Source organism: Castanea sativa, chromosome 12 (genome assembly GCF_040712315.1).
Source record: "Castanea sativa cultivar Marrone di Chiusa Pesio chromosome 12, ASM4071231v1".
NCBI classification, from domain to species: Eukaryota; Viridiplantae; Streptophyta; class Magnoliopsida; order Fagales; family Fagaceae; genus Castanea; species Castanea sativa.
In genome coordinates, this window is record NC_134024.1 from 26,720,944 (window position 1) to 26,732,704 (window position 11,761).

Sequence of the window (11,761 nt, forward strand, 5' to 3'; positions counted from 1 at the left end):
ATGACTCGCATGTACAAAGCGAAGTATTTCCCAAATGGGGATATTCTAAATGCCAGACTGGGCAACCAGCCATCTTATGCATGGAAAAGCATCCACAAGAGCTTGGAAGTTTTAAAGCAAGGCACAAGGTGGAGAGTGGGAAGTGGGAAAACAATCCACATATGGGATGATAGATGGTTACCAACCCCAACCACTTACAAGGTTATTTCCCCACGAAAAGATTTTGGTGACTTTCCAATGGTTTCGGCTTTGATTGACCAAGACATGAAGAGATGGAGAAGGGATAGATTAGAAAGAATCTTCTTGCCTTTTGAAGTAGAGACAATCCTAAACATCCCCATCAGCTACCATGTACAAGAGGACCAATTAATTTGGGTGGGCAATAAAAGTGGAGTCTTTACAGTGAAAAGTGCATACTACGTTGCTAGGAAAGTTTTGGAAGGGTGTGATAGGGGTGAATCTTCTACCAGTGATGCTCGAGCTCCATTGTGGAAAAAGATGTGGCTCCTAAATATTCCAGCAAAGGTAAGGATTTTTGCATGGAGGTTATGTATGGATGCAATCCCTATTATGCTAAATATAAATTAAAGAGGATTCTAGGTAAATCCCATATGCCCGCCGTGTAATAATGAAGTTGAATCTGTTGTCCATGCTATCTTAAGATGCAGCATAGCTAGTAATGTTTGGAGGTTATGGGATGATTGTCCTCTTAATATCTTGGAAATTAATAGGGATGTTCCAGATTTGGCTATGGAGATCTTGCACCAAGGAACCCAAAGGGACCTAGAGAAATTTTTTGGGGTTGCTTGGAGTATTTGGTACAATAGAAATCAGGTGCTCCATGAGGCAAATGGAACCTCGGAAACTCACATCTGGGGGACTGCTATTCGTATGATTGAAGACTTCAAAGAAGCAAATGGCCTAAAAATTAAATATATGAAGGACAAGAAGGATCATTGGGAACCGCCTCCTGTGGGTTTTTATACCATTAATGTGGATAGTGCCATCCCTTTGGCCAATGGACATTCAGGGATTGGAGTTATAGTCCGAGATAGTGATAGCAGATGTGTTGCTGCCATGTCTATGCCCCTCCAAGGAAAAAATTCTGTTGAGGAAACTGAGGCAGCTGCAGTGGAGCAAGGATGTGTGCTGGCAAAAAAGGTTGGCCTAGAGAGAGTTATCATAGAGAGCGACTCTCTTCTGACTGTCCAAGCGATTGAAGCTAATGATGTTAGAGGAATTGTTGGCCACAAAGGACATTGTGCAAAGTTTATGTAGTTTTCCGGAGTCAAAAATCAGACACATTAATAGGACTAGCAACAAAGTAGCCCATGAACTAGCTCAGCATGCTAGAGGACTCAAAGAATCTGTCATGTGGAGAATGGAGATCCCAGATTTTCTGTCTGTGGTAGCTAGATCTGAGGGAGCTAGTTAGGTGGAGTATTGTTTTGGTCTAAGTTGTTGCTGGTTTTTTCCTTGTTTTTGTGTCTGTTCTGTTGCTGTGTATTTTCCCGTGGCCTTGTATCTGTGCTTTCTTGCAGTTTGAATGATATTTCAGTTTTCCTTCTCAAAAAAAAAAAAAAAAAAAAAAAAACAACTTGCTCTGCATTCCGCAATGTATATATTTTTTAAGTTAATGAAAAAAAAAGTGAAACTCATAAAACTCAGTACCAAAAGAACACTCTAACAAAACTTGTAACATTATTATATTGTAGTACATATAACATGTTTCTGCACAAAAGAATTATGAAAACAGAGAATTGGGAAAAAGACATATAATCTCAACAAACACACAGAAAAATGAAATTTGATCCAAGTTGATCATTTTCAAACCTGCTCATAAACGAAGCCATGATAAATAATAAAAGTAAAAAAGAATGAATGGTATGACTATATATATATATATATATATATATATATATATATATATATATATATATATCCATATGCATGCACACTAAATTTAAATAAAGATAAAACAATCCAAGGAGATGAGAGGATTCTCAATATCCTCCAAGGGAATAGAGTCGATGTCATTCTGAGACAGTGCTTTCATAACTGCGATTTCATCTATTTTAGAACTAATTCGGTGAATGCATGTCTCCCTATTCCTCAAACAAGGGCGTAGACGACTTGAACTGTTGTTAGGACTAGCTGGCCTAAGATGTTCCATCTTCACTGATGAGGAAGCACTGCTTACTGAATTGGACTTGGAACCAAGCATACGCTTTGAATGACTTTCCATTGTAGTGTTATTCAAAACTCTACCATATCTATCACCGTTAAATCTTCGGCTAGGAGAGGGTGACCTCAATGTTCTACTCGGTAGAGATTATGCAGCATTAGGCCTCTCGGGTTCCTTCCGAAAACTCTTCTGTCGTGTTAGAGGAGCCGGTGAACTTGACCGAACTCTCTTCTTCTGCAGTTGAGACCCAACTACCTTCCCTCTGAGTGATTGCTTCTCCAATTCCGCGATTGCTTTTGCTAGTAAATCTGACTTTTGGACATGAGCTTTGGTGGACCCTAGCGAACGAGCGTTTTCCCTGATTGAATTGATACGAACTATATGTGGATTCTCTTTGACACATGACCACAGGAAGTCATTGGAGAATGATCTATCCTTGGAGCTCAAGGCTGAAGTTGCAGTTGACAAGGATGATGTTGAGCTCGCAGTGTTACTAGTGGCACATGTAACAGAAGAAATGGAACAAGTTGAACTAGTAGGGGAAGGAGGAGAAGGAGAAATTTTGTTTGAGTGAGGAATAGGAATTTTGGGAGCTTGTGAGATTACAAGCTTGTCTTGGACATTGTTAAAATCTTCTAGGGAATGTTTCTTGGGTCTGCATTTGCTAATGCAAGAACCCATTTGATGGATTTCGGTTCAGATTATTCAGAAGGTAGCAACTTAACAAATTTCAATAGACAGTATAGGCATATAGAACAGGGGTGACCAATTTTATATTGCATTTGAAAAAAAGGAAGGAAAAAGTGGAGGGTAGCTTTTGCTTTTCTTCTTTTTCTTTTCAGATATATTTGAATTCGGTTGCCGGGTATGAAGTCCGTTGTATAACGGTTATGTAGTGGGAATGATGGTGGTTGCTTTATTCATGCTTATCATTTTTTTTTTTTTTTTTTTGAGGAAGATGCTTATCAATCTTTCAAGTTACTATTGCGCTTTACCATTTACCACAGAAAAAAGAGCTATTATAGAATATTTAAGAAAAAAAAATTTAGTTTGTACTGTACTAGTAATATGTATTAGTAATGTAAGATTTACATTACAAACTACACAATTATGCATAATATTGTTCATATTTGTATAGTTTATGGTATGAGATTTATATTGCTAATACAATGTAAATCTATAATTACCTTTAATTTGTTTTAAAGAAAATATGTGAATTGATTTCGAGTGAAGTAAAATAAAGAGCACATATTTTGTTAATAGTATGGTGTCACTACATTTAAATTTTTAAAGAAACATTATTCTAAATATATTTTTTAAATTTATAATTGTCTAATTTAAAAGTATATTATTATAAAATTAAGGCGATTCTTATCTAGAAATAATCACTAATCATCTGGCAAAACTACAGGTTAAATGGTTGAAAATTGGGTTAAATTTTATATTTGGATTTTTGAAATCAAGCTTCTCGCACAATGCAAAACAAGTCACTTTTTCTTAAAGAAAATAAAAAAATAAAAAAAATAAAAGGAAGACATAAAAACGTTTATGTCATTTCTGTATAGTACAACTTCCCCCCATGTCCCGGCAACAGCACTTTGAAACAAACTCCCTGGGCCAGCGATTTACCCCGTTATGGGCTCACCCGTCGCGAACAGTGATTAGTCTCTGGTTGAAAGCTTTGAGGATACACTGTGGGCAACTAAAAAAAAAAAACTTCCCCCCATGGAAAAGGGTCATTATTAGCGTGACTTCGAACCATTCAAGTTTGAAAAAAAAGGAAAAAAAAAAAAAATTAAATCAAATGGAAGCTCTGCTTCTGCGTTTCTTGCAAGTTGTAAACGCATACAGCAGCACTATCCCACTTTCCCTTCTTTTGAAAATGGTATAACTTTAACCAATGAAAAGGCCATATGTGTGACTATCTGACATTAAAAATTAACATTATTTAGTATGAAGGAAGTACACTACCAAACAATTTATTTGAACTTCCCCATTCTCTATTTCCAAAACTACTATTCACATACCTCTTCTAAGTATGTTTTAAGGGGTGGAGTTACACAGGGTTAGGTATTCATGCCCCAACACTTTATAAAATCTTTTGTTTATCTTTTCCTTTGAGAATAATTTTGGATCAGGCCAATATAATTAGACCTCCGAAATATATATACACATTCTATTTGGCCTCTAATCTTAGTTATTTTATATTCCCACTGTTATTTTAGCTTCTCCAATTTTAAATTTCTACCGCTGCCTTAACGGATTTGTGTTCACAACTAGGCTTTAATTTTTATTTTTATTTTTATTTTAATATTTGATTATGTTGTTTAAAATATAATGATTACTCTTTATCTTCAACTTAAGAAATTATTTGGTTTCTATGCACTGGATCCAAGTCTTCCATTTTATATAAGTTGAGTTCAAACACAAATCCCAGTTTAGTATACCCCACAATCAAATAAGGTGGTTAAGTAACGAGTATGTAGAGTAAATTTCAAACTTAGCCGCCCCTCCCCTCCCCCAAACGTCTCTTATTTTCATTTTCTATTACAAATCAGACTTGTTTGGAGCAGTAGTGACCATTAAAAATGTGTTGATATATAACACATTTTAGTATAGTGACTTTGCTATGAAGCCTTTATATTCAGTTAATGTCGTGATGGATTATTTGCAATTGTTTTATACTATTTAATAATTCAAGTTAGAAAGCGTCCTACATATCTTTAGTGCAAATCTCAAACAAGCATTATCATATTAGTTGATATTTTCTGGCAATCTCTGCTTAAGTACTCAACTATGAAGTATGAACTATCTTTTAGTTATGCTTAATGGGAAAATTGATTAGTTAGGACAAGAGATAGGCCGCTACACAAAGAATATGAATGAAAGTAGTAGACTTCCTATTGAATTTATTCTCATCACATGCAACATGCAATAATAGTTGGTAGATTGACCTTGCAAGGTCTAGGCCTATTTTGAGAGCTAGAATATAAACTTATCCGTCTAAAAATAGCTTATATAATTTTTTGTTGAAAATTTTTTACTGAAACTATGCATTTGAGAATTGCTTATTTTTTTATAGTTTGTTTGTATAATGTGAGACAAAAAACTAACAGTTAACTTATTCTTAAAAAACTAAAAATTAAATTATTTGAAATAAAATTAAGAAAAAAAAAAAGTAAGGCAGGATTAACAATAGTAGCAGATAATTTAAGTAAAAAAACTAACTTTTAATTTGTTGCCAAACAAACACTCAACATCCACCAAAAATAGACCAACGGGAAGGGAACAGGTGGGTTTCTTGGGCTCACAAAAGACACCGAGCCCAAAATCCAAGAATGATATGACCTTCAATTCACGGCTAGCAGTATGAATATTCAAGCACCATCTGTATTTGTAGGAAGGGCTTTAAGCCTTTTTTGGGCTTCAAATAAATTTGGTCCAAGATCCATTGCTTTCAATATTTTGCCTGTTGACATTGCACGAGTTGTTCAATGGAATTGTGTTACGTGGCCTAAACAAAATGTGATTGGAACACTATTCATTCTAATTAATGTTTCGTTGCTTTTTTTTATCTTTGCATTTAGAATTTAGACATACAACAATTAATGTGGAAAAGTTACTATTTCTGCTGGTAGAGAAAGAGAAGCCAATTCCTTTTCTTTAGTTACTCGTTATAATAGCCATTTGCATGACTCGTTCATCTCGGAAACATTTTAGGACTACGTTTTTCACCCAACTCAAGCTTTTAACAAATATTTTAAAAGTTTGGCATTAAATATGAAAATAAAATAAAAACTCATTAATAGAAATACGGAGAAGCATAATGTTAATTTTTTTTTTTTTGAAACAAACACACACAAAAGAGAGAGAAAGACCTTCTAACATAAATATTCATCACAACTTCACTCAAAAATCATAGTAACTTTTAATAGAGGGAGAGCCAAATTATACTACACACAACATACTTTTTTAAGTAATGTAGGACAATTAACTTTTTTTTTTTGAGAAACAAACAAACACGCAAGCATAATATTATATGAATGAAAAAAATTTGAACAAATTAAAATATGGCTGTGTATGTTAAAGTATTTTTTTTTATTGCAAAGTAATGGATACTAAATGTTCTCTTAATATAGATTCATACTATATATATATATATATATATATATATATATATATATATATATATTCTCATGTGACAACCACCAGTTTTATAATTTTAAATACACTACCTCCAAAGATAAAAGATTTAAATTTTAATGTTTTAACATACATATTCCCACCATGATTACATTGACTAGTTATAAATTTAACATTTGAAAAAATTGCATGTTAATTAACTAAAATTGGTACTGACATGATTTTAGACAAACTAGACAAAATAAATATCAAAATATGATTTCCACTCTTGAAATATTGCCTAGGTTAGCTACTTTTGTCCTTAGAAATATAAAAGTTTTAATATAAATATATACTATAAATGGAAATAAAAAAATTGTTTTGATAATTTGATATTTGTATATAATAAAACACCTTAATACAAATTAGAAAATAATAGTATCTAAGAGTATTATAATTTTTTTGAAACAATATTTTTTTAATAAATTATAATGCAAAAAAAATTTAATAAGTATTTTATATTTTTAATTTTTTATATAAAAATGGAATAAAAAAAATACTACAAGAACGTGTTGTTTTTAGATTATAATTTTGTACTGTAAGATATTGAAGGAAATTCAGTTTCTAAACAAGGAAGTCATAGGCAAGATTTGTTCCTCAAACATATAGCTTCAAATTTTTTTTTTTTTTTTTTAATCTTCCGAAGCTCCACTAGTGCTATACTGAAGTGTGTGTATATACATACACATACACACACACACACACACTTCAGCTACAACTTAGAGCAAACAACAAACAGTTACATAAGAAATTCAGGGGGGAAAAGCCTTACATGAGATAGATATAAGCAAAGCACATATGCGTTTATGAAACTAAAAGGGCGAAGGCGGAGACGGAGGCGGTCCAGGTGGAGGTGGTGGATTGGAGGTAAAGGCATTAGAAATTTCAACCAAAATTTGCTTGAGCACACCTCCCCTCCTTGGTGGCGTCATTGCTTTATCCTTGGTCGGAACCACAGACTGGCGGGTTCCGCCATTGCTGGGAGCTCCTTCAGTGTTGACAACTTGAACACCCACTCGACTGGCTTCACTCATTCTTTATTATTTAACTATAAATGCAGCTAGCAGAAGTGCAGAACTATTTCTAAATACATATCATATATATAAGTACAGGCGGAGATATGGAATGGCAAAGAAATTGCAAGTTGAAACTAATTATGGACAATGGTATGATCAGTAGGTGAAATGGGTACAAGAGAAAATTTGGAGAGTAAAGACAAGGGAAAACAGCCCCCACAAACAACGCATGCATACGCACAGTGCTGCTCGGCCCTTCTAGCTTTGTTTGGTCCAAGTCAAGTCAAGTCCTTAACTTAAAGCTGAGGAAAAAGCAACCAAGAGGGGCATCCTCACATCCTTTGTGATTTTCCTTGGAACCAAGCGTCTGACTCATGCATCTTCTCAAAACATTTTGGTGTTATAACAAAATTTTTAGCTCCAAATGTAGCTTCTTTTTTTTTTTTTTTTGAGAATCAAATGTAGCTTATTTGATATGACAGCATTGATCGGAACTAAATCTATTTCACTTAATTTGTAGCTTGTTTTAGGCTCGTATGAAAATCATGCTTATAAGGGTATATATACATATGTTAAGATTTTCCAAAAATCAGGGTTTTAGTAAAATTAAAAAGGAAAATATTTACCAATGCCTTAGATTTAGAAGCTATTTTTAGAAATATTTTATTGAGAGAACGATAAAATAGTAAATGTTATTGACAGTTTTTTATATTTCTTATGAAAGTGGTGTCAAAACTTTCTTATTATGGTTTATTAACAATTGTCCTAAGGGCATCTGTTAATATGTCCCAATTAAGAATTTGGTTTTCATAATCTTGCTTGAGTGAGAATCGAGCAAGTCTTCAAAGAAGTTTCTACCTATGTTATTTGTTTTTTTTTATTTTTTATCACATTCTACCTATGTTATTGATTTGCTTCATCGCGTTTTGGTTTCACTCGACCAAAACTTTCGGCCATCAATTTCTTCACCAGCTTCTTGATAAAATTTAACATAACCTAAGTACAAATGATTACACCATCTTCCCATGGTTTGTCACATGGAATTTTTTTTTTTTTTTTAAGAATACTAAATATTTTAACACATATACAAAATGAGAGGGGAGAAGGTTTTCTTAGTTCTTACTAATGTTGTCATATCAAATAAGCTACATTTGGAGCTAAAAATTTTGTTCATACCTCTTATAGGATGAACAAAATTCCATGTGACAAGCTAAAAATTGGGATTAAGCGCTAAAAATTCCATGTGACAAGCTCATAGTCTAGGGTCACCAAGATTGGGATTAAGGGTATTATTGTCTTTTCGATAACATACCTAGTCTATCTTAGCCTTACACGTGTAGTCAATATCCAAAGGAATAATCTCACAAGACTCCAAAGGGCCGGGCCCAAGGACAACGTCAAAGGTGTGTCCTTCAATCTTACACTCTGTCAGTCTGCTTTTCGGCCTAATTGAGATATCTTTGGTGTAAATGTAATAGATTTTCTTGTTACTATTAGTACACTAACCTCCTTTTGTGATCGATATGAAGCAAAATTGAAATAGAATTCTTATTCAACCAAAACACTAAAACAATAAATATTTGAAACATATATTTAAATAGAGAGATAAGAGTGGAATAGTGTTTGAGTTGCAGATAGTTTTTTACTTTGTAGAATTTTTGTATAGTTATCTTATCAAGATATCTCAAGTGGGATATGTAAAGATCCATAAAAGTTGCCACCGTTCATTTTTTTTCCTACAAATTAGCATATGAATGTAAAAATCTCTAACATTTATTTAAACGTTAAAATCATGTCTCTTATCCACTTCATTGCCCCTCACTCACAACTCATTATTCCTGAGAAATCTCAACTGCATATTTAACCATATCAAACCCCACACAGCCAATCATGGCCAAAACATGCAATTTCATTATTCAAACAATTTTATTAATAATAATCATCTCATATACAATATTGCGTAAGGTAATTTCTTTTGAGAATTACACACATACACATTGTGGGTTATTTAATCACAGTTCAATATCCATATTGTGGACTATTTGGCCACACAATCCAACATCTCCCACTTGGCCAAATAATTTGAGATGTACAATAACTATTCAACAATTCCTATAGTACAAAGATGTCCCTTGAAACTTTCTGAAGCAGCTGCCTTTGTCAACGGATTTGCCACCATCTCCTTTGATGATGCATATTCTACAAGAATTTCATTTTTCAGTACCACATCAAAAATATAATAATAACGACATTCAATATGTTTACCTCTTGTACCAAGCTCACCACTTTTTATGGTGCATATTGCAGCTTGGTTATAACACATAACTTTTATAGGTTCATTTGGTATTTCTTTTATATTTAAACTTTTAAGAAAGCCTTTTATCCAGACAGCTTCTAATATAACACTACTACATGCTATATATTCTGCTTCCATAATGCTTTTAGCTATACAACTTTGTTTTTTACTACACCAGGAAATAGCTCCTCCTCCAAGGAGGAATACATAACTTGATGTGCATTTCCCATCATTTGTGTTACCAGAGAAATCTGAATCTGAATATCCAATAACTTTCAAATGTTTCCCACTATAAGTCATTTTGTGACTTTTTGTACCTTTAATATATCTTAAAATTCTTTGAACGGCTGCCCAATGGGCCTCACCTAGATTACTTTGAAATGTACTCACAAGGCTTATAGCGAAGCTTACGTCAGGTTTAGTACATAGCATAGCATACATTATGCTACCAACAACTTGAGCATAAGGTCTATGCTCCATTTTTCTTTTCTCTTCATCATTTATAGGACACATTTTCTTAGATAATTTGGTTTGTTTATGGATAGGAGTATCAATTAGATTTGAACTATCCATATAAAATCTTTTTAAAATTTTATCAACGTATTGTTCTTGAGATAATTGAAGTATTCTTGATTTTCTATCTCTAATCATTTCAATTCCTAACACATAGGAAGCTTCACCCAAATCTTTCATTTTAAATTGGGATTTTAGAAAATCTTTAACTTCACATATAGATTTAACATGATTACCAGCAATCAAAATATAATCAACATACAAAGATAAGATTATAAAATCACTCCCACTATTCCAATGATATACACAATGATCATAATCATTAGCTCTAAAACCAAATTTAACAATTGCATTATGAAAAGTGTAATACCATTTGTCTTGATGCTTGTTTCAAACCATACAATGATTTCTTAAGCTTATACGCTTTATTTTCTTGAGCCTTAACTTTATAACCATCAAGTTGTTGCATAAAAATTTCTTCCTTTAGGTCTCCATTTAGAAATGCAGTTTTATCATCCATGTGATATAATTCTAAATCTAAGGCAGCAACAATGGACATTAAAATTCTAATGGAAGTGAATTTAGCAACATGAGGATATGTTTACTCATAGTCTATACCAGGTTTTTGTGTGAATCCTTTTGCCACTAATCTAGCTTTATATTTTTCAATACTACCATCACACTTAAACTTTTTTTTTTAATATCCATTTACTACCAATTGGTTTCCTATTTTTAGGCAATTCCACTAATTCCCACACATCATTATTAATTATTGAATCTAATTCTTCCTTAATAACTTCTTTCCATTTCAATAAATCTGGGGCAAACAAAGCTTCTTCAATTGTTAAAGGGTCTTCAACATCCCCTTTCACTTATAAAAGTGAAACAATCTTCATTAATCTTCATTTCTTTCTAACATATTCATTATTAACCACTTCCTTCTCCTCAGAAATTTCAAATAATTCTACTAATTTATTGGGATCTCTTGTATCAATTTCTTCTTCTAAGAATCTTGCATCTCTACTTTCAATTACACTAATAGTTCCATCACTATGGTGAACAACAAATCTATACCCCTTAGAATTTTCTAAATATCCTATAAATGTAGCTTTGATAGTTTTACTATCTAACTTACTTCTTAAATGTGATGAGATTTAAATATGAGCTAAAGAACCCCAAACCTTTAAATTTTGAAGATTGAGTTTTCTTCCAGTCAATAATTCAAGTGGTGCTCTATGAATTTTTGTAAGAACTAGATTAAGCAAGAACATAGCAGTTACAATAGTTTCTCCCCAAAAAAACAGATCCTAATGAAGAATGGCATAACATAGATCTTACCATGTCCAACAAGGTTCTATTATGTCTTTCAGCAACACCATTTTGTTGTGGTGTATAGCTTATAGTAAGTTGATGTATTATTCCATTTTCTTTCAAAAAATCACCAAATGGATCTGACATATACTCTCCCTCATGATCTAATCTTAGTATCTTAATATTCCTTCCTAATTGATTTTCAACTTTCTTTTTGTAATCTGGAAATTTTTCAAAAACTTCCGATTTTTTATGCAT

At 32.8% G+C, this 11,761-nt stretch overlaps 2 protein-coding genes across 2 annotated transcripts; one reads left to right on the forward strand and one right to left on the reverse strand.

Annotated features, from left to right (window-relative positions):
• On the forward strand, positions 1-1,278 carry LOC142620448 (uncharacterized). The gene is made up of 2 exons (XM_075793809.1): positions 1-525; positions 601-1,278. The coding sequence occupies exons 1-2, from the start codon at positions 1-3 to the stop codon at positions 1,276-1,278; spliced, it is 1,203 nt and encodes a 400-aa protein (XP_075649924.1).
• A 1,054-nt stretch (positions 1,279-2,332) lies between these two features.
• Positions 2,333-2,866, reverse strand: LOC142620449 (uncharacterized). The gene has a single exon (XM_075793810.1). It carries the CDS (start codon positions 2,864-2,866, stop codon positions 2,333-2,335), a length of 534 nt encoding a protein of 177 aa, XP_075649925.1.
• Between the last annotated feature and the right edge of the window lie 8,895 nt (positions 2,867-11,761).

Bases quoted from the DNA above. Each gene is read 5' to 3' on its own strand.
- LOC142620448 (XM_075793809.1), top strand. From the start codon at position 1: ATGACTCGCATGTACAAAGCGAAGTATTTCCCAAATGGGGATATTCTA. The intron at 526-600 runs GTAAGGATTTTT...AGAGGATTCTAG, and splicing joins TCCTAAATATTCCAGCAAAG to GTAAATCCCATATGCCCGCC.
- LOC142620449 (XM_075793810.1), bottom strand. From the start codon at position 2,866: ATGGGTTCTTGCATTAGCAAATGCAGACCCAAGAAACATTCCCTAGAA.